The 23,620-nt window shown below is 38.5% G+C and overlaps 3 protein-coding genes across 5 annotated transcripts; 1 reads left to right on the plus strand and 2 right to left on the minus strand.

Annotated features, from left to right (window-relative positions):
- Positions 1–674: 674 nt before the first annotated feature.
- Positions 675–5,313, plus strand: ilf2 (interleukin enhancer binding factor 2). Its single transcript, XM_088319427.1, has 14 exons — positions 675–816; positions 1,220–1,279; positions 1,903–1,945; positions 2,136–2,240; positions 2,357–2,434; positions 2,723–2,825; positions 3,024–3,089; positions 3,886–4,002; positions 4,074–4,152; positions 4,226–4,313; positions 4,389–4,450; positions 4,522–4,636; positions 4,699–4,789; positions 4,872–5,313. Exons 1-14 carry the CDS (start codon positions 812–814, stop codon positions 5,030–5,032), a joined length of 1,173 nt encoding a protein of 390 aa, XP_088175553.1. The 5' UTR covers positions 675–811; the 3' UTR covers positions 5,033–5,313.
- Positions 5,314–5,909: 596 nt separating this feature from the next.
- Positions 5,910–8,310, minus strand: pex11b (peroxisomal biogenesis factor 11 beta). Its single transcript, XM_088319428.1, has 4 exons — positions 8,020–8,310; positions 7,060–7,175; positions 6,627–6,828; positions 5,910–6,557 (listed from the first exon to the last, which is right to left on the minus strand). The coding sequence occupies exons 1-4, from the start codon at positions 8,073–8,075 to the stop codon at positions 6,143–6,145; spliced, it is 789 nt and encodes a 262-aa protein (XP_088175554.1). The 5' UTR covers positions 8,076–8,310; the 3' UTR covers positions 5,910–6,142.
- Positions 8,311–8,622: 312 nt separating this feature from the next.
- Positions 8,623–23,364, minus strand: smad10a (SMAD family member 10a). Of its 3 annotated transcripts, none has more exons than XM_088318909.1 (13): positions 23,083–23,364; positions 20,725–20,800; positions 18,007–18,247; positions 17,678–17,852; positions 17,576–17,599; positions 16,828–17,040; positions 15,750–16,001; positions 15,451–15,552; positions 15,068–15,121; positions 14,204–14,387; positions 13,848–14,016; positions 12,861–12,999; positions 8,623–12,525 (listed from the first exon to the last, which is right to left on the minus strand). In XM_088318909.1, the coding sequence occupies exons 1-13, from the start codon at positions 23,084–23,086 to the stop codon at positions 12,314–12,316; spliced, it is 1,845 nt and encodes a 614-aa protein (XP_088175035.1). In that variant the 5' UTR covers positions 23,087–23,364; the 3' UTR covers positions 8,623–12,313. The 3 variants fall into 3 exon arrangements, with proteins under 3 accessions (XP_088175035.1, XP_088175036.1, XP_088175034.1); XM_088318910.1 differs by having other exon boundaries at positions 13,848–13,925; positions 14,341–14,387; positions 18,007–18,250; XM_088318908.1 differs by having other exon boundaries at positions 18,007–18,250.
- Positions 23,365–23,620: the final 256 nt, after the last annotated feature.

Genomic DNA, 23,620 nt, shown 5'->3' on the forward strand with positions numbered 1-23,620 from the left:
GGTGCTGCTGCTTTTATGTACAGGTATACCACTCACTGCACTTTATGAATGAACAAGACACACCCACCTGCCCTGCAGCCTGCACTCTAATTCAAGCACGTCTAGTTATTTCTATAAGCATGTTTGCTTCCTTTCAATTAATGTAATGTATTTGCTTATACTTGCATATATGGCATCAAATAGACTGTATACAGTATATGGATGTGGACATAAAAAAATTGCTCTCCACTTTGCAGCTTCATCTAAAACAGTACCACTCCTAATGAGTTTGAATGATCTGGGCGGATTAGATTAACATGGAAGCAGAGGGTGAAATCTTCATAGCATTAAGAAAATCTAACTTAAATAAATACATCAAAATTTCCCAGAGCTAATATTATAATTTACCTGCTGCTCAGAAGATACACGACAAATTGTAGTAATTTTTTTCCTGTAATGTTAAGGCAAAAGGGCCACACCCAAAATAAGCAAAAATACAAATATGAAGTTGTAGATGCGTGGTAATACATCAAAGAATAATAAAATAAAATATAAATGAAATAAAATGAATTATTACTACAAAATGACATGTCCTCTCCATTTTACATCTCATAATAAGCAAATGTTAGTGTCTCCAAGTAAAAAAGGGACTGTATACGTATTCCACCCCAAACCAGATGGTGGCAGTGTTTCTTTCTCATGGTATCTTTCCGACATTTGTAAAATATAAGAACAAGAAAGGCGACGTTGTAGCCAAACGACCATTGGAAAGTGCAGACGTTAATCAATTCTCCTGCATTTTTCCCGTTTCATTGCCAAAACGTCGTACGCAATGAGGTGGGAAAATAAATTGCTTTGAAATCTTGTATTCTAATGTGATTAAGTTGAATGAACGGGGAACATATTAGCTGTCATACGAACATTATTTTTCCGGTTCCACAGTATTGCGGTCGTTAGCTTAGCCTAAAACTGAAAAACCAAATGCTCAGGCATGATTATCATTAAGACGTATTGTATGTTGTGAATGTGATTTATCTTGGGCGTCCTAATGCGCTGGTTTCTGTTTAATCTTAATTCTGTTTGTGGTAGATGAAGAACATGCTAATACGTTTGCACCTGTATTCGCCTAGCGCTGCTAGCTAGCTGCTTCAATGAACGAATGAATGACTACCCGTTCGGTTAATTGCATCCTTAATCATCCTCAGCAATGGCAATAATTTCCGATGTGTTTGTGTTTCAGAGGGGATCGCGGCAGAGGTCGAGGAGGCCGCTTTGGGTCCCGTGGAGGACTGGTCCAGGGGTGAGTTGAGCAACCTGGTTGCTATGCTAATCATACTTGCAACGTCTTATCCATGGGGAGCAGTTAAAAACACTGACCTCCATTTTACAACCTGAATAATAACATGTGTTCCACGACATTGTGTTAATTTATTCTTTTGTGATCATTTTTAGGGCTTCGCTTTGCCAATATGCATTGGTAGATGCAAAGTTTTTTTTTTTTTTTATCCAAACAGATTTCAGCCTCTATGGCCTACTATGTCAATTTAATTTGACCAGAATTTTCAGAATTCTGCTGTGCACTAAACCAATCACATTTAGAATTCAGCTTGTGTCCATTCCTTTTATTTGTGACCAGAATAGACCAGGTTCAGCTTGAAAGAAATGTTTGTAGACTGGCGATTATTTAAATGTATTATTGTCAGGTTATTATTTTAGTGTTGTTTTATTGCGTTATTGTTTTGTTTTTTTTTATTAATAATTGTCGTTATTATGGTGAAGTGACTACTGAAGGCCCAGGTAGCAAGCCCATAGCCAGCCACTAAAATAAGTATACATTGCTCGCCAATTCTGAATTTTAATTTGATATAGTATGTTGTTTTTCTGTGTTTTTATCGTAATAAATTATTTTTCATTCCTGTTTAGGTATCGTCCATTTGTTCCACACATCCCATTTGATTTTTATGTGGTGAGTAAAAAAAAAAAACTCAAATAACTGCTGTTATGTGGCAGTTTGAGTTGTCTCTCACTCATCTGATGTGATCAATTTTTACACCTGTGACACCATTTGTTCCTGAATTACAAATCTATTACTCCAGCAATCCATTGGTTCTTTGCTATTATTATAGTAAGTGAGAAATTGTTCTACTTCTCCTCAGTGTGAGATGGCCTTCCCCAGAGTGAAGCCCGCACCTGATGAGAGTTCGTTCAGCGAGTGTCTCCTGAAGAGAAATCAAGACCTGAGCCCGACATCAACAGAGCAGGTCAGTCCAGACACACAAGATTGTTACAATCAGCCATCAGTTTAATTTAACTTTGCGAAAACATTTCAGTTGCTTGATGGCGACCTTGTTTTAATTGTCTGTATCTGAATTTACAGTCCTCCATCTTGTCACTGGTCACGAAGATCAACAATGTCATCGATAACCTGATTGTTGCCCCCGGTAATTTTGAAGTGGTGAGTCATATTTTAATCAGGATTTTAATGATTAAATAATTAATATAATGAATTTGTTTTTGGCGTGCACTTGTTTTAGTTGCAATGAATTGGTCTAGGACTAGGTCACACAAAGTGGTACGCAATGTAAGAAGATTGTGTGAAAAATAACAAGGATTATACAAATATTGGACAAAAAAAATTGTAGAATTGACCTCAAAGCGTGCCAACATTTCTACATTGTTTTAAGATGTCTTTTTTTAATGGTATTTTTTTCATCAACTGCTATTTGCGTGTGTTTCTTTGCAGCAAATTGAAGAGGTGCGTCAGGTGGGCTCTTACAAGAAGGGTACCATGACAACCGGCCACAATGTTGCTGACCTCGTTGTGATCCTCAAAATTCTTCCAACACGTAAGTGATTATGTTTGCTGTCACTGCGGGTGGATGCAGTGTTACTTTATAAAAATATATTTTGTGTAATGTAATGTTTTGTAATCCTCCTGTTATTGAGACACCTTGGAGTTATGTTAAATTGTGTGGGGGGGAAATGCATGTTTCCTTTGCCTCTCATCATTCCGATCAGTGTTTTTTTTTTTTTTTGTATTTTAGTGGAGGCTGTCGCAGCCCTTGGCAACAAAGTAGTGGATACTCTTCGAACCCAGGACCCAACTGAAGGTACCACTGAGAGACTTTAAACATACTTCCCATACAAGCTAAGAAAAAAAAACATTCGATGTAGGATTGAAATTAATGTAATTGACAGCACAGTTGCTATAGTAAGCCTAAACTAACAAAATAATTAAACTAGAAAAAAAAAGCTAAAATTAAAATACTGTTAAAAAAAGGAAAGCTAACTGAAACAATGTTTTTTTATTTATTGTCTTTTTTTGTCTTTGTTAATTAATATCGTACTTGAGCTCTGAACTGTTTTTTTTTAATCCCACACTCGATTTAAAAACAACTCAAACTAATACTAAAACTATTACAAAATAAAATAGGACAAATTTGTCCTAAAAGCAAATTAAAACTTAACAGATTTTAAAAAACAAAACAAAAAACGAAGTAAACGCTAATTTTAATTTAAAAAAAATATATTTTAACCCTGGTTGACGTAGAGTAGCCACTTTGCAAGATGGAATTTTTTTAACAGGTAAAACTGTAAAGATACCGCAAACTGTGATCCACAATAGTTAATATTTTCAAATCTAATTTACTTCAATTTCATTAAAAATAAATGGCGAACAGATGATTTGAGTTCACGTGCATGCCCTTGTGGCAAAAATTCTCCATAGCAATTCAGGCTAAACCTAGCTTCTCCCCGACATGAAAAGCTTTTCTCTCGTTTGAAATTTATCACTTTGATAAACTATAAAAACACAAATGATCAACTATGAATACGCGCGCATTAATGTCACGTTATTAACATTGATGTCATGTGACAGTGATTTGACTGCATGTGTCTGTGTGTTAGTGCTGTCCATGCTGACCAATGAGACGGGCTTTGAGATCAGCTCAGCGGACGCAACTGTCAAGATCCTCATCACCACTGTCCCTCCTAACCTGCGCAAACTGGACCCTGAGTTGCACTGTACTGGCCACACACACTTAAACAAAAAACACGAGTCATGTCCCTGCTAACTACGTGTCTGTGTTTCGCAGTGGACATCAAGGTACTGCAGAGTGCCCTCGCAGCCATCCGCCACGCCCGCTGGTTTGAGGAAAACGCTTCTCAATCCACGTGAGGGAAAAAATGTCTGTCGTGGTACTCGCTATTTTCCCAAACCACTCAAATGTCATTTCCTGATATTCAGGGTGAAAGTGTTGATCCGCCTTCTGAAGGACCTCAGGCTGCGCTTCCCTGGCTTTGAGCCTCTCACTCCTTGGATTTTGGACTTATTGGTAAGCTCATTAGTGCACGATATGTATTCCGTAGGAATATTGTTCAATTCTATCGTAAAATTTCTGATGTTTCAGGGTCACTCTGCAGTGATGAACAATCCATCTAGGCAGCCGCTCTCTCTAAATGTGGCTTACAGGTAAATTCTTTACACATTCATTTTTATGTTACATTGTTGTTTAATTTTGTTTACTCCCTATTGTTTTGAAGGCGCTGCTTGCAGATGTTGGCCGCCGGTCTCTTCCTGCCTGGCTCGGTGGGCATCACTGACCCCTGCGAGAGCGGAAACTTCAGAGTACACACAGTCATGACTCTAGAGCAGCAGGTAGGTAATTTTCTTAGTGTGATAATTATAGTAATACTAACCGTCTGAATGTGTTTGTGCAGGACATGGTGTGCTTCACAGCTCAGACACTGGTGAGGGTTCTGTCACACGGAGGTTTCAGGAAGATTCTCGGCCTGGACGGCGATGCGAGCTGTAAGATCTAATTGTGGAATTATTGCATAGCCAAACATTTTACTGCTGTGTGTATTCATTTTGTCAATGGTAATTCTTGCAGATCTGGCTACGGAGATGTCCACTTGGGACGGTGTGATAGTGACCCCTTCAGAAAAGGCGTATGAGAAGCCCCCAGAGAAGAAGGAGGAAGAAGATGAAACTTTGGAGGAGGGAGGGGAAGGAGGGGATGGCGAGGATGACAGCATGGAAACTCAGGATTGATAAATGTTAGGCTTGCTTTTTTTTTTTGTAATTCAATAATTTATGAATTAGCATCTTATATAAGTGAGATGACTAATAACATTTGTACCACTTCTTTCCACAGTTAGTTTTTAAACTTAGACGAGAGCTGCTCAGCTCTGTTACTTGGACACAAACACCAGCAGGGTTCCACTTTCACAATGTGTTTCCAAAAAAAAAAAAACATTTGGCTACAGTTGTGAGTTTTTTTTTAATGTTTTTATTTGAATCTGTCATTCTGGATTAAACTTTTTTTTATTGTCTGAGTCTTGTCTTAATGAAGCATAACCCCCCAAAGTGGTCCAGTAATAATAATATACAAATATGTGTCTGTCAAATGAGAAACAGTTTCACAAACTGAATCGTCATACACACCTCAAACAATTTATGACCAAAAATGTAAATGCTACGTAGGAGTCAAATTGAAAAGCAACTATTTGTTCCTTGCAAAATTTGGGGTATTATCTGATTACCAGAATAACTTGACCGTTTTCAGTTTCATCTTTGCTGTCACTACAATGGCTCAGTCGTGGATGAAACCTGGCTTGCCACGACAACCTCCATACACATTGCACAATTCCGATAGCATTTGTTCCTCTCATTTTGCAAATTTTCATAAAATGATCTGTCAACAATTTACAATAAGCCCAAAACACCACCCACTCATTACAAAACCACAACCAATGGCAAAGAAACACAAACATACCAACAAATGGATGAGAATACTCTTTGACCCCCTTTGAGGGATGCGTAGGCCGCTAAATTAAATGTTAACATGCAAAACACTAATTGCACACAATCTATTTGATAATCAGTGTCGCCATTGATTATGATGTAGTTATTCATTGTTTTTGTCACATTTGATATTCAAATATTTATTTGAAACAGCTTAAAATGTGTGGCACAGTGGTGTACTGTTATAATGCATTTTGATTATTCCTATAATTGCTCTGTGATAGCGGCAGTATTTAGATGTATTAAGTCATTAAAAGGTACCAAACACAAACTGCGAATGACCCCTGAGCTGACCAAAAATAAGTTTTACCAAAACCAGGCATCCCACTCAGTCTTCATTCCTCACTGTCCGTGGCTTCATGGCTTGAGTTTCAGCCAAGGGTGGACAATGGTAAGAATGGAGAGCAAAGAGGAGGCAAGCCCACAGGCACCGACAAAGCCTGTCCCAGTGGGGTAAATGGCCAAGCGATCCAGCGGGATGAAGATGTCGCACGTGTTTTTCATCAAATCAAGCAATAGCGGCGGGTTATTGTGCAACACCGTCGCCAACAGGTAGAGCCGGCCGTGCAACCACGCCGACAGGTAGGGCAGGACGGCCGAAGCGGCAGTGGCTGGCGAGGACGATGAGGACAGGTCAGGGGCGATCAGGGTGGGACCGGGGTCACGTGAGGGGGGAGATTTGGCCGCTCTGTGGCGTGCTTCGCGTTCCATGAGGAGGTGCAGCTCGTACACATCTCGAGTCAGGTTGAGGATCAGAGCAAATAGGTAGTACCTGCAAAATAAATGCCATTTGGTGGAATCAGTTTATACAGAGTCAGCAGTCACTGCAATGTCAACTCACTTAAAAGATCTCTGGCTCCATTTGTGCTGGTCCAGTTTGGATAAGAGACCCGTTTTCCCCGCCCAGAGGACGTTGTCACAGGCGAAGTACATAGCTCTGTTCAGATGGCTGATGGTGAGGCAGAGCCTCAGGATGCTGTCAGAGAGATGGATAGCCTTCTTTGCTGACTCAATGGCCTCAACTGAGTTCCCCAGACGCAACACTGAGACACAAGCACATCTTATTCAGAAGTCACCATCATGAAAGGTGTGGAAAAATACACCTTTGAAGTTGCCTTTGAAGGTCAAACAAGCAAGATTCGACTCTGGAAATGTTGTGGCTCCCTCTAGTGGTTCGTGAAGGAATCACTTCCCAAGTTAAGAATAGCCTTTTACATTAAAAAAATTATTTCAGACAGAGATTAACTTCAGGGCTTCTGCTGTGTTTTACTTACACTTTCTTGTCAGGCTCATGTGTGCTTCCAACTGACTAACAATTCTCCGAAGTTGTGCTCCTGCTCCACCTTTGTGCAATGTATAGCCCAGCAACGTGCATGCATATTGAGCAGCCCTGTAAAGCACAAAATAAACATACAGAATTTTTGTCATACAGTTGAGAGGTTCTTTGTCTCAAATCGTAGGTCCTCTTTCCATACTTGTGAATGTAGGCTTTCTGATTGTTTTGCATTAGAGTTTTTTTTTTAAACAAATCACTTACATATAATTAATGCGTTAGTGACAGGCTCTCAATTTAATCTATATCACATTATTGCCTTTATGGCTGCTGTTTCAGATTTAATGAATAGTATTTTGTTGATGGGTGCATGAATATCATTTACATCGTGCCAAATGGAGAAACCGTAACCTGTACTCGGGAGTTTTATTACGGACTTTCAAATGTTGTTTTTTTTGCATTAAAAATGCTAAGAAAAGAAGTGCAGACATTGTTCGACATTTCACGTTGCTTCATTCCTTCGTCTTTTGCGTTCACCTTTGTGTGAATACAAATGGCAAGTTTTTATGTTTTATTTGCATGTTGTGTTCATGCATTTTGTGTTTGTTTCACGTTGTCGAGTGTTTCTTTTTGCATTCTAGAAATGTCTTTAGTTTAAATATTGTAACCATTTGTGTATTGTCTCTGAGTGTTTGTAATTGTGGGTGTTGAATGGTGTTTGAAAAAAAAAACACGATCCAAAGTGATTCTACAGCGGAATATAAAGTATGAATTAGTTTATAGAAAGTGTCTTAATAACAGAACAACATAACCTTCCGTATTCATAGTCTACTAGTGAACTGTCACCACGAGTTAAATAATTTGACAGTGTAGCATCGCTTGAAAAGTTGCTAACTCGTCGTATTCCAAATCTCTTTAATAAACATGACCGTGCAGCGAGCACATCGATGTGCAACATTACCGTATAATCCTCTCCTTGGCTTGGCTCTGCGAATTGAACCGAACCCAGGAGTCCATTCTGTCGTATCGAAACAACTGCTCGCTGATCTGTTGCTAATAAGTTGAAGCGGGCAAGCGCCAGCAATCTGCGGCGGTTTTTCTAAAAGCGGAGGTCTGGTAGAGGTGAAACAACTGCGTTCGCGCTTGTAAAATACGAGGCGATCACTTTAAAAGTATGCGAAATTCACGCAAACTGGATATTTTTTTAAAATTACATCTTTTCCGGATCCGTTTAACTCATTATTTCTCACGTAGCAGGAACTGTCAGAAGCATCTAAAATAGCTCTACTGCCCCCTTGTGGCAACAAGAAGAAGTCGCCTAGAACACATGGAACTCGTGAAAGATGTTACTTGAAGTTTTTTTTATGTAACTAAACTCCATATTGTTAATTGTTGTGACATAGTGAAAGATGTTACTTGAATTTTTTTTATGTAATCACAGTTCCTTTAAGGGGTACAGCAGTGGTGCTAGTTAGGAATCTCATCTTACCTACATTATCATCACATGAAACCTTTCATGCATACGTAAAATAATTCATAAATGAAAAAAAAAAATCTTTCATCGTGTTGGAATATTGGTGCTTTTATTACAACTTATTTCATACTGATACATAGAGTACTATATTTAGTGAAGACAGATGTTAGTGTAACACAAATCATCACATGGATCAATCATTGTGTGTGCGAGGTTTGTTTCCATGTTGGGACATGATTTGGATCTGAAAAAAACTTCAATGAAGATACTGAACTGGCCTTAAGATAGGAAGAGAAACAGCAGTCATACGTCATTAATATTTCCACAATTTTGGTGATAGGTATTAGAAAAGCGACACTAAAGGGGAGTTGAAAATTATTTACAGACAAAATACAGAACCGCTAATCAGAAATAAATAAAAACTTTAAAAATGGCCATTGTTGCTGACTCCCTTTAATTATGGAGAATACATATTGAAATCTTCAAAGCATTATGTGTATGATGACACTGAATCTTGGTTTGAGTAGTTGCAAACTGCAACTTTACACCAACATTGGTCCCCCAAATACAAAGTAAAAACACACAAGAGAACGGTGACGTTAATGTGATCTGATGGCAATGGAAAAAGTACAAAAAAATAAAAAATTAAAATAAAAGAGACATTTGCTCACTTGTTGAGGACGATGCGTTATACCGTCGATGTAAAATGAGATTCGTTATATTTCACACTCACAAAAGACTAAGGCAATAAATTACACTACTCTGATACAATGGGTACTCTTCATAATTCTATTTCTATAAAGCAGTTTGACATTTAATGATTTCAGATACCTGAGGGAACCACAAGATGTCATCAAAACTTGGTGAAAACCAAATCACGCATTCAACAACAGGAATGGTTTAACAGAAGAGAAGACGAACCCAAACTGTGTTACAATCCAGTGTTTTGGCGCATCTACCGTGGACAACAAAAGGCACAAATCACAAATATGCATATTATGTAAGTGGGCTCATCTTGGAAAAGCAGCTGATTCGAACCAGAACCTCCTTTACTCTGCAAGAACACTATTTGGCGTTTTTTTTCATTTTTTTTTTTCAACGTAACCATGTGGCACTTTTAGCTTTCGTCTGGCGGAAACCACAGCTACATGCTAAGAGTCATGACAGAATCGTGAGGTCAATAGAACTCTGATGTGTTTCCTCCCTCAAAGGGGAACCGAATTGGTTGAAAGGTGCAGTATGGCCGCATAAAGTCAGTCAAGCCTAAAGGTCATAGATTAGTTTATCTCTTAGTAAAACTGACTGTATATATATTTTAGAACTTATACATTTATTTGTTTGATTTTGATGTCAGATAATGATGCATAATGTAATTAAACTGCAATTTTAAAAGCATCCCATTGCGATTATTTTTTTCTTAACTAATCGCGACGGGACTAAACTAGCCAATCAGAGATTGTCGAGCCGGTCTGTGCGACTGAAGGACGTCACGATTATTTGCTCATGTGCATCGCCGCTCAGAGAGGAACTCGGGGAGACGCACAGGCACTTGCAGACTTATATTTTCTCGATTGGCTGTTTAACTCTGCTTAGGTACAAAAGTTACAAAGAAGGAATCGGAAAATGTTCTACTTTATGTCGTTAGAAATTTGTTGCCGCACATTTCTGCTAGCAGCAAGTCAACCCAGCAAAATCAAAACAGTGGTCACTTGAGCTACAAGTGAATCAACTTACACGCTTTTTTTTTTTTTTCCGAGACACGAGTCAGTGTTCGAACATTTTCTTTGCTTTGACTTGCGAGCGCAGACTTGAGATAAGAGAGCTGTATGGTGGCAGCTCAAATCAACTCAAATCACATGTAGAAAGATAATATACATAACAGTACTCAGTCATATATTCTTTATCCTCTGAGGAGAACAACAAATAATAGCGCTGACGAAATTGTTTTAATTCTTTTTAATTGTATTTAATTATATCATTACTATATATTACGGAACAGAACGGATTAATAGCATTTCAGCGGGGAACGATGAGTTGAGCTATAAGTATTCCGAGAGTTACAAGCATGACATACTGAACTCTTATCTCAAGTCACCACTGTGGAAGATGTTATGAAATACACTATTCAAGGGAAGGAAACATACCAGAGTTCAAATAATCTTGAAAGAAACACCCAGTAAGAGATTGTGTTGATCTGGAAAGGCACTGGTGTTACAAGCTAATTTTTTGGTAAAACCAGACAAGCACCAGGCTTCACTTGCCAAACATTGTTTATCAGATTAATACTCTTTCCTACATCTGTGATGCTGCAGAGTAACTTGTGGTAAGAAAGAAACACCAACACTTATTTCAAATGGGTAAGTGCTGTGTTACAGTAAGAACTTTAATCGAGCCATCCTGGATTTTGAAGTCAGTCAGTGATGAAATGAGTAGTTTTGGTGGGGAAAAAAAAAAAAGTTATGAAATATGAGGTATTCCAGCTTTGGTGATTCACACCAAACATTTGGTTAAATACAGGGTAGCACTGGTTCATTACGAAGACCAACAACACCACTTTAAAGCTAAATGTTTTTGGCTTTTTAGTCTTTTGGTAGGAAAAAAATAGAGATATACTTGAGCAGAGCGTACTAAGAGGAGCAACAAGCTAGAGTTCGGTTAACGGACAGTGACGAGCACAGTTACAAGCACGGAGGTGACAAAACACTTGCTTCCCATAACCACATTTACACATCACTTCAGTTTTTCGCACGACAGAAAGAGAAAAATAACGCTTTTTGTCTTCAGACATCCTTTGCAAGAGGTACTCAATTGTAATTTGGATTCCTGTGAAGAATCCTGCATTATTCTATACCTTACGTAGTTTCTAACGGATGCAACTGCACGATGCTGATCTAAAGAGAGAAAATTCAAAGTGCATTGAGGGGCTTGTGGATTTCTTATTGAGTGGAGGAAGTTTGAGATTTAAAAAAAAAAAAAACAAACATCCATATTTTCAGTGTTTTTATTCTACGTGTGTGTGCTCTATGTAGTATATCGACAAAAAAAAAAAAAATCACAGTTTGGAATGAATTTATGAAAATAAAGTGTCCCATCCCAAACTGCACTAAGTTTTTGCCAGTATACTTTAGAGCAAGGGGTGGACAAACTTTTGGATTGGCGGGCCACAATGGGTTTTAAAATTTGACAGAGGGGACCAGGAGCAGATGGATGGAGTGTTTTGGTAACCTCACCTCATTGGAGAAATAAAATAAATTACATTTTAAATGAAAGCGAACAAAAGCATTCCAACAATATATATGTCTTGGAAAAATCAGATAAGAAGAAGATAAAACATTAACAAGGTTTATTAATTTAATTTTTTTCAAGTTCGGCGGGCCCGATTAAAACGTTTAACGGGCCGCATGTGGCCCCCGGGCCGTAGTTTGCCCACGCATGCTTTAGAGCATTTTTATATAGTGTTGTCATTGCTTTAGTGTTTCGTGTGGTATGTGACACGCATTTCAGTGAAGCGTAGGAATCTACGAAATGTAGTGCGACGCATGTTATCGGATATACTTGCTGAGAATATGTCGTGTGTGAGTGTGAGTCAGAGTAGAGTGCAGTGTAAATTGATTGTTACAAGCAGTAGGTGTTGTTGGTCATTTTAATTTGTCTTTTCATTGCAATTCCTTTCTTTTAAAGAAGCTATTTGGTACAAAGCAAAAAAAAAAAAAATCTTAAGGATTGGATCTGTGTGCGCACATTCAAATAATCCCGATGTTAAATTTCAGCATCAAGATTCTCAGTTAGCAGGCCCTGGATCAGCTAATGGCATCGTGTGCAACACCTCATCCAGAAGCTGCAAAGCGCGGTGTAGGTGGACTTCCACCCAGCACGGCGTGTGTTTGATGCTCTGCCTGGGATAGTCGGGCCCCCAGCCCTTGACAAAACTGAGACGCAAGATACATAGTCGCCGAAGGTCATCCACACCAATCCCTGCTGCTGCAGACAGACCTATAAGTGAGGACATTTTTTTTTTTTTTTACAATTATTAACTTTCCAGTAAATTGGCTCCACTGTAATTCCACTTTTAACCACTTAAATGAAAATTTGTTTTTTGTTGAAAATTATGGAATGCTATGTAATCCTGCTTTTTAAGCCTACCAAAAGTGACGTCTGAACTGCAGGTTCATTTTATAAAGCCAATCTTTGCCATGATTATTACGATAAATTAATTTTGTTAGTCTGGAAAATGGAATTTACTGTACACACATAGACGGATCGGTACACTGTACCACCGACACTAGCGTCTTATGGCATACAATAGAGCAAGGTTTGGCTGTACTCACTGACTGCAGGTGCTATGCCTCCAACGCTGCCCGGTCCAGGTATATTTCCTGCCACTGCAGCTGCCTGTGCAGCAGCGGCAGCCTGAGCAGTCGCAGCCTGCTGCTGCATTTGTCTGTGGCACTGGCGTAGGTCAAACACCTGAAAAAATACAAGCAACTTTACAATAAATCAACAGTATGCATACTCACACTTTTTTCAGTTTTCAGACATAAAGATATAAAATTTGACTTTTTGGCGTGGAGAATCAACACCAAGCAGGACATAATCATGAAGTAGAACAAAATTTAGATGATGTTTGATGATTTTTTTTTTTTTTTAGAAATAAATTAAAAAGTGGTCAAGGTTTCATCGGACCCCAGAACCTTCTTCCACGTTTGCTGTGTCTCCCAGGTGGCTTGTGGCAGACTTCAAGCAGGACTTTTCATGATTATCTTTGAAAAATGGCTTTTTTCTAACCACTGTTCCATAAAGGCCAGATTTTTGCGTGTGTGACGAATGCACAGAAATCATCAGAGAATGTTAGTAGTCAGTGGGATGCACTGTGATCTCATACTATTCAGTGATTGATTTGTAAAAAATATCGCATACATTTTGTTCCGCTTCACAATTGTGCCCCACTTAAGAGTAGATTCTTCACCCAAAAATTCAATTTTTCATCTTTATGTTTGAAACCTGAAATGTAGCAAAAGGTCAAAAAAGCTCAAGGGGGGGCTAATACTTTGGCAAGGCACTGCAATTATATTTATTGTTTCTGAGTGAGCAGAATGCAACATGACAGACAACGCACCAAATTTATTATGATAAACTCACACTATCTTTAAATTTGTCTGTCTTTGTTCATCTTTGTGCGCTCAAATAAAAGGAACACTTGAAACACCGCAGTTCAATTTTTGGTTGTTTAATGGTAGTAGTATATCCATAATATATGGTTCATTGCCAATATGTTCATAATTGTTTGCAAAACATGCGACACGCTAGTTTCAGACCTTGATGTAGGCGCCAGGGTAAATCTTGTGCACAGCATCACCTGGGGCTCGCCCTGCCTCCCTGTCAAGATAGTAGCTCTGCACAAACACAGCATGATCACTCATACACCGCATCCACACGTCGCCCTCGCCGCGACACTCCAGCTGCACCCCTTTACCGATGTGTAACCTGGAACCAACAGGAAAAAAAATTAAAACTTGGAGAAAAAGGCAGTGACACAATGTGAAAAGTGACTAAATGGATCCTAATGAAAGTTTTGAGAAACGCATATTGCTCAAGGTACATCATCTAGATAAACAAATTAATTTCATGTGAACAAAACTTTGAATTTCCCATCGAAATTGTACGCACGTACCGGGCTCTCTCACTGGCATCTGTACGATGAACGTTACTCAGCTGGCCGAGACAGAAGCGGTCACCTCCCGATGGGTCAACATAACCATCCACAGTCACAACAGGGCAGCTGGAGGGCACCTTAAACATCTCACCCACCTGAACGTCCATTTCAAAATAGGAGATCGAGCACCAAAATTCTGGTCCTGCCCAGATGATAAAACATTGAATAATGAACTATTAAACTCATAGAGAGGGAATGTGGATTTTGGTTTCAAAGGGCCGACATCATGCTATTTAAATCTTTCAAAATTGAACTCATATGCATATATTGGATTATATATTACCTTTGGCAGAATGGCACAATCTAAATTCTTATTAAATCTGAGTTATTTTGGCGGCTATTTTTCTAACACTGAAGTAAGACGCCTGGCTCACTAAAACCCAGACTCTCCCCCGGCTGCTGCGCACACCACCCACGATATAATACATCGTAATAAAGACGAGAGAACATATTGTGAAGCCATACGAGCTGGAGGCTTGATTTACTCACACGGCAGGCCTCTCCCTCAGGTTTCTGGGGGTTTGTGCAAGTTTTAAAGTTTAATCTCCTGGCTGATCCATTTTTATATCGGTAAAAGTTCTGTGAGAAATGACGATCACAGACAAACAGCTGCTGGATGGTCTGTTGCCGAGGGTAACCGATCATTTTCTTGGAATGGGCGGAGCTCTGAGATAGGTGGTGAAAAAAGAACACCACTAAGGGGGTGTTTTGGGTGAGGAATTAGCATTTTAAATGAGTAAACGCTAAAAAAAAAAACAGAAGTTGATTTAGCATGATATAGGCCCTTTATAAAATAACAACACGACTGTGCTTGTCTCTAACCTGGATGATTGGATACAGAAGGGGGGAAGGATGTTGAACCATGATGCTGAGACCCTGCAAAGAAAAATCACAATACAAACAAGGAAATAAATACATAATTAAATAAAAATTAGCCCTGCGTGTTAGTTACTCAATGTTATTTTTTACAGCTATGCTGATATGATCAGAATCAGAATCAGAATGCACTTTATTGTCATTGTACAATATAACAAATAATTCAATTAAATATTTCAATTAAATTAATTAAAAAATAAATAAAAATAAATCTGAATTTATATAACATTTTTCTTTTCTTTTATTTATTTTATTTGTATTTACTCACAACCCTAAATGAGGATAAACAGTACAGAAAACCGAAAGGTTGGATTTGAGGCACATCTCACAATGTTGGTTTGGATGGTGAAGGGGAGTTGGCTGATGACCACGTCCATTTTGCAGGGGTCCGATTGGAGTGTAGGAGGCTGTGCTGCTTCCTGTCCACACCGCTGCATTGCAGAAAGATAAAAAAAAAAAGCTCAACAATGGTATGTGTTTTGGATTATTCCGGCACAGGCTAATGAGATTGAATATGTTAATAATTCACATTATTCACAGATTTTAAATTTAGGGAAAGCCACTGTATGCCTAAAGTAATGAAATGCTAGGTGAGCATACTGTAAATAGTACATAATACGCCACTCACTGTGGAAAGCAGCCTGACTCTGAGAATGTTTGCTGCTGCTGTATCCATTCTGTCCATGGGATTGAGGAGGTAAAGAGGATTGTTGTGGGTGAGGAGGTTGAGGGGGCTGGGCACCTTGTTGCTGAGATTGGGGCTGATTTGGAGTCGGGGAGCGTGGCGCTTGAGTCAGAACTTGAACTTGCGGAGAAGCAGTCTGAGGGCGGCCATCGACATGACTGGCCTGGAGCGGCAGCATGGAGACAGAGTTGGACACTGCGGAGGAGAATGCACAAGAATACTTCGTATCACACTGGAAGAGCTTTTTTTACATCTTTATTTAACTCCCATAACTAAAACATAATTTTTCACTCCGTTTTGCAATAATTATTAGTCGACACACTTTCAAAGTTTTTTTCTTCATCATGAATTCCGCTTGTTTACTTTTTCTGTCAAATCAATAAAGTATTACAATGTAGAGGTTAGTCATGTGTTTGTTAAAAAAAATAATACCAAAGAAATGATGTAAGAGAAGGAAAAAATATGAATGGCGTTATTCCACTCTTATATCAACACGAGCATGACATTTTTAGAAGGCCTCACTGACTTTTCCACTGGAATAACAAACAACATAGTACTGTCACTCCCTTCCAGACAGTCTGCTCTTCTGTCCAAATATTAATTAAATAAATCTGCAATAGTCACAACCGTCTGCCAATCCAGAACTGAAGTAATCATCTCCGGTTAATAATGTTGACATTAACAACAACTGCAACAAAAACAACAGTCATAATAAAGACTTCTTTAAAGATTTTTTAAATGTGAATTTTCTGACAGGAAAGTTGCATTACATAAAATTTTAATATATTCACCATTTATATTACTGACACTAATGATATGAGTAAAATTGGATATGGTTTTTTTTCGGGTTTTTTTTATGTTGAAATTTTTTTTGCATTTTTTTTCTCAATATAACAATTGGAACCGGCTTGCAAAAAAAGGTCCAGGGTGCACCTGGCCTCTTGCCCCCAAAAAAAAAAAAAATAAATAAATAAATATCAATATCAGTGGCTATTTTCCCCTTTTCGGAGGCATAACGAACCTTTGGGTGAGACAGGCAGCTGTGTGTATCTGGTGACCGGTGGGGGCCCATGAGGCTCGGACGATAGATGTGGAGGAGGCAGGGGTTGGCCATAGTGGTCTGGAGGAGGCATCTTTAGCGTTGCTTGGTGGTCAGATAATGGCATACCAGGTGGGAGATCCATTTGTATACAGTCATGAATGTACTCTTCTTTAATCAGACCACCGGGTGGCGCTGTGGATGTAATAGAAGGTTGGAATGATGACGTCATGAGAAGAGCAAATTTCTAATTTTGAGTCATTTTTTGCACGTTATCCCAGTTGACCTGAAGCATTTTTTTTAATCAAACAATAAAAATACAACAACATAACAAAAAAAAATTTTTTCTTTATTTATTGATTAAATTCACATTGTGAAAATCAGCAAACAGCATTTTCAGTGGGGCAATTGCAAACGCAAATATAAATTTAAATTTAAATGTAGCATTTATGAAAGGGTTGTATCGTCTTTTAGCAGCAATAAAATGAATTAATAAAATAATAACAATAATAATAATTATAATAATAATAATAATTTGCCCTTTATTAGTCCCACAATGGGGAAATTCGAGATTCGAACCCAGGCCTCCGGGGGAGACTGGGTCCTGAACGCGGCGCCTTAGACCACTCGGCCATCCTGTATAATAATAATATCTACTGTCATGTAATTTTGATAGTTTATGTAAGTCTCAAAAGTGAACATCAAAATATTTCTCAAAGTTGGAATTTACCTGTGTTGTGAAGACTGAGGCCAACTGTCAAAAGGGACAGAAAATCAAAACATGATTAAAGGTTTTTACCAATGCCTTCGTGATACGATACTTTTCACTTACCAATGCCTGGAGAAACCACCCTCTCATAATGGTAAGGGTTGACGCACACGTTGTCGTACTTCAGGTCAAAGGCATACTGGCAGAACTTGACATGCTTGAGTTCATTTTTGTGGAGGTCAGGCCAGCGCCACAGCCGTGCGTAAATCACATGAGGAAAACCTTTCCTCCCTGCCACCTGAGCAGTAACACAAAATGAATCAACAGAAACCAGAAATTGCAATCAAACACACTTTGTATCCAAAAATCCAAAGCGGTCTCTAAAAAAAAAAAGAGAGAATTCTTTGACATAAAACAAGTGCAACAATTAACATGACGTCATATCGACCGACCTGTAATCGTCCATCGAGCGTCCTCTGAATGGTGACACACTTGCTCGGATGGACGCCGTTGGTGGTGATAGCGGTGATGAGTGAGTCCAACTCGTCCTTCTTCTCTTTCAGCTTCTTGACCAGACTCTCGATGGCCCGCTTTGCAAAGCCCTCGTTCTCCCCGCCCTGCCGATGGCACATGAGGCTGTGGACGATGCTGAGGCAGGCGTCATTGCTACTCGGAGGGTTCACTGACATAATGCTGCTGCGATGAGAAATTTAAAAAAAATAAATAAATTTAAAAAAGCCTTGAGATTTCAATGCGCTCTACAATGTTCGTTTCTTTGTCCACTCGTCAGGTTCAGAATGAAAAAAAATAACAGACAAAGACTGGAATGTTAAAATGCATATTGACAAGCCTACAAAGCCTTACAAATGCACAACTGAAGCATCTGACGCCGCTTTGTTGCACCCCACACTGAGTGCCCTTGAATTTGTTCTGGGAAATTTCTTTTAAAACCTTTATCAGTTTGATTATTATTTAAGTTATGTGCCAAACATTTTCATTAAATTAATTAGATTTTTGTATTCATTTGCATGCGCAATATTAATGTTCAAATTATGCACAATGTTAGAGTAGTTTTAAATAATAGTAATTACACTTTTATTAATAAAATCTCTGTCGCGCCTACATTGCTTACTGGAGAATAAAGTTAGTAAGCAGAACGCTGCTTATTTTTAAAAAAAAAAATTGACATGCTGGATAATACATTCAAGCAAGATGCTGACTTATTTCCTGTTGAAGTTTATCTTAGTTCTACTGTTCCTCTAAAAACGTTGACGAATGGTTTTTCACGACAATGAACTCAACCATCATTCAAACAAATCCCCTGAGTTTAGGTCGAAAGTCAGTGATTTAGATGGCAAATTGAGATAAATTATGTGTTAAATGTCATTTTGGGTTCAGTCGTGTGCAGCAGCTATTATTGTGCCAGACATGAGCAAACCCAAACAAATTGCGGACTGATAGGGAAGGACCCCAAACATATAATCAGCCAACTGCACATTCAGGACAACACTGAGCTCGCTTGTGTCAGAAAGTTTTTTCCACCTCGACAAAAAAATAAAAGCAAGCAGAACTGTGTAGAAGGTTACATTCGCTCTCAGAACATTTCTAATTATTCACTGAAAAAAAGTGTCATCACATGAGCGAGTCAGTCACATGAAATCATCCAAATAAAACGCTGAGCTTTCTTTTTCCTTTATCTTGGTGAATATTTCAGCGAGCTGATTCGGGGTTCTTCAAGGCCAAATGCCCTTCCGTCGTTCCATGCTAGTTCACTCCGGTTGCAAAGAAATCTGGTCTCAATTAAAACCACCACCAAACATTCACAAACAGATCATAAAAATGTCTTCAATGATGAATGAACAACACAACAAGCTAAATCACTTCGATTTACTTTGGAGGATTTAAAAACGGGCATCATTTAGAAATTCCACAGGTGTGTGCAACTCCTTCGCATAACGCCTCTCAGGAACAAAATGAATATGTATTTATGATTAAAACCCAAATATACAACGACGCGATCTGTCGTTTCCTTTCGAGTTTGGTGTGTCTGTGGCTCCCATGAGCCGGGAAATCTTGAATTCTAATTTAATCATCTCTTCAATTTCTTCTAATACAATTTAATGAAAGTAAATTATCCATACATTTTTTTCATGGCATTTATCTTCATTAGGCGCTTGAGTGAGCTGCAGTCCAAAATAGCAGACGACATCTGTCATTTATTTGAATCATGGGAATATGGGAATAAATAAGATGCATCGACGATCAAATCAAATCATAGTTTTCAATCGAAACAAACTGCGAGGTGACACTGGATTACCAGTACAGTTACCGTAATTTCTAGACTTCAAAAGGCACCTGATTAACTAACTCATTTACTACCATTGACGGCTAAATACGTCAAAGATCCATTTTTTTTCTTTTTTTTTTTTTTACTCGGCTGGTAATGAGTTAATAGCTCCAGCTTATAACATGGGATATTTGAGATGGATTCAAAAATATATATATTTCCCTTAAACACTTTCATGTTTTTTTTTCGCCCAAACAATACAAAACGCAGCAAAATAGACAGTAGAATCCAAGAATCTTTCTCAGTCTCTCTCATTGTCACACAAGGTAAATTCACCGACAAGCTTCACCATGCAGCAGTGAAGCCTTTGAGAACAAGTTTGTTACGTGTTGGGGAGAGGCATTGGATTCACGGACATATAAAATAAAACTCCGTGAGGCGATGGGCTCCATGGCCGGATTTACTGTCGTGTCGTTCATTGCCGATAATGGTGGGAGACGGTCGCCGTATAAACGACAGAGATGGCTGTATTTATGGCACTCGTTCCCTTTGCTCATAAAACGCAACTCAAAATGCTTATTCTAAATGCTCCTGAAACAGCCGTGCACCTCAACGCATACAAACTTACAAATTATTTTCTTCAGATAGAAAAAAGTGGAGGCTTATATTCTGGAACGTACGGTATATACCGTGTAAGAAAAAATAAAACAAGCTCAGTTAACCATTTAATATTTGCTCATCTGATTTCTGTGTAATATTCTGACATCTTGAGTGATGTCATGTATCTTGCTGGTTTTTAATTTTAAGTCCTGTGCATCTTTAGCGGCATAGGTTTTTAAAAATCTTGAATTCAAAAGAAACGAGTGGTTGTGGTCTTGCTTACCTGGTATTAAGTTGGTCGGCCAATGAGTGACCAGAAGGTTCACTGGGATCATGATGGCCCAGTTCTGAATCAGTCCCTGTTAATAAGGGGGATGAAAATACATTATTAAAAGACGCAAAATAAGTGTGCAAATTCTTTTGGTATCACACATCAATATTAACATTCTTTATATTTCACTTGCATGTCTCTACAATATTAATAAATCTCAATTTGTTATGCAAATTACGTAATGTCATTGAAATATCCATTACAAGTAAAACAAAATTATTAAACAATATAAATCACACAATTGTTAATAAATTCCACAAGAGGCTTATTTCAGAAAGTTTGAAAGCTACTGACTACACTCCGATATGAGCCAAGCCCCCACAATGTTTGTAGCTGAGCAGCGTTCTCAGAAAACGATGTTTGTTTATATATAAATAAAACTCCCAGATTTATAGTTTGATATCTGCGGGCAAAGAAAATTCAAACAGCATCTCACCCTGAACAATCAAGCTTCTTTTGTGTGAAACTATCCCAACTACATGTTATGAGTACTGCAAACTATAAACTTGAAAAGGTAAAACATACCCAACAGCATGTTTTGTGAAACTTCACATAATAGTACAAATGATGGCAAAAAAAACCACTAATTTACAGGATCCCAAGCGCATGCACTAACCGTTAGATTATTCATCAGTGGCCACATGCGTGATTAGATGTAAAAAAAATAGTTACTTGCTAATGTGCAACATTGTGAAAAAATTGTTTGATCTTTACAAAGTTTTTTCAACTAATGACCCACCCTTTATTGGCTATGGTGATGTTCCTTTTCTAAAGCTGTACAAATCAGAGTCAATTGACCTGAATCCCTGATTGGATTACGTATGACATTGGAGGTTCCACTATACGTAAATACAAAAGTATTTGTATAGCGAAAGTCCTGGAACAAGAAATATTTCAACCAGAGTCTTGCTTTCTGGCTCCACCAAATGAGAAACTTTTACAATTACACTTTACAATTACTATAAAATGACTCACTAAATCGTGAGTAACGTGGCCATTCCTTTTGAAAAAATGAAAGCAAAATAAAACTATCATAAAGTATGTACACCATTTGGCCACAACATACACAATATAACAACATGCTATACAAAAGCTGTTTTTATAAAGATATATTCACTGAGCACTTTGGAAATTAATTGGCTGAGCCTATTAAGACAATCAAATGTGTGCTTTCTGTGAAATATAGTGTATTCTTAGAAAACTGCATTGCCACAAGTAACATGGATGTAATGATTGTGTACTGTTCTCATGACAAGAACGTTTACATCCATGGTTGTGCATTTAATAGAAATAAGTTACAAAATAGTAACTTGTGGCCTCAAAGTGGCTGTGACTCCGTATGTAACAGTTGGGTAAGCAAATCAAGCGCACCTTCCCTGCATATGATAATAAGGCAGAGGTAAAAGCTGGGGATGAAGACAGCTGGACGGGAATTTTATTTTGGGCTGAAGATGAGCAAAAAAAGATATGCTTAAAAACCTGACATTGCAGGGTATTGATGCAAGAAAACAAGTTTTAGGACATTGAGAAATGTAGTTTACAGTGAAGGTGCACTCCATTTGCTTAACAAAAGGTCTATATATATATATATATATATATATATATATATATATGTTTTACAGTGAATGTGCACTGTTTTATTTTTTTCTTCGCAGGTTGTATTTCTATATTGTCCACCAATTCAAATATTTTCCTCACAAATTATCTATATTGCAGCATCGTTTTTTCCATGCCATGTCTGTGGCTCCGTTAGCAGTCTCTGCAGACAGTCACAGGTATTTACTGCCCCCCCCCATCCCCGTTTCTTACATATAGTGTTGTGTATGTTCATCCTACAGGCCCCAAGCTCGACAGCAGGGGGAAACAATTGTCCAAATGAAAACTTCAACCAGTAATTACCAGGAAAAATAAAGTGGTGATGACTGTCATGTATGTGATTAAAATCTATGCATCGTGCAGGATTTTCATTGACTCTATTAACATCGATATACACGCGTCACCAAAATGTAACCGACGACATATATGTATTCTGTATATATACTGTGTATAATTATACAGTACTATAAATCCATGACAGATAATGTACAGTACTGTTTAGTATAAACTATACAGACCCGAAGTTTAACAGATAAAATGTAGTAGTGTGCACATCACCTGAAATGAACCCGGAGCGCGCCGTTTGCTCAAGATCAAGCCAACAATTTATCTATTATGACCAACTTCTACTTCCAAATCTAGGTTATATCGTCTGTTTGCAATGTATGCGACAGCTGGCGGAACGAACGTTCACATTGAATGGATCATACTTACACATCAGACGGAGAGAAGCGAAGAACTTGAACAGAAAGACCACTGAGCTGTCCGACAATTGCTTCAAGTGCACTGAGTAGTGTTGACCAGCTAGTATTAATGTTTAGTCGCTTCTACATTAGCTGGGTTTTAGCTGTCTATCGCATCGGCGATACTAGCATGAATTGTAGCTAAATTGTTTAAATGTCTCATGTGCAACACTGCGATACCTTAAGTGTCTCACACTAGCATTATCATTTTATCAGTCTTGCTGTCTCCTCGTGCATCCTGCCCGTTCCTCACGCGCACGACACAATAACAATAGAGGGGAGACATCGTGCGCGTCAGTGTCGCGACATGCTTCAGCCAATAGCAGGCCATGTATCATACGCACGGTCGCACTCAGCCAATCAGAAAGGGGTTCTCATTGCGACGCTGCCAGCCAGGGTCTGTCTGGTTCGTCGAGATTGACAGGCCCGCGAGACTGTTTTCTTTAAGGTGGCGCCGCTGAGATTAGCGCTCCCCCAACATACATTTACATGGGCGCGAATTACAACTG

Source organism: Idiotropiscis lumnitzeri, chromosome 16, assembly GCF_059441095.1.
Source record: "Idiotropiscis lumnitzeri isolate Australia: NSW breed Sydney's pygmy pipehorse chromosome 16, RoL_Ilum_1.0, whole genome shotgun sequence".
Lineage (NCBI taxonomy): Eukaryota > Metazoa > Chordata > Actinopteri > Syngnathiformes > Syngnathidae > Idiotropiscis > Idiotropiscis lumnitzeri.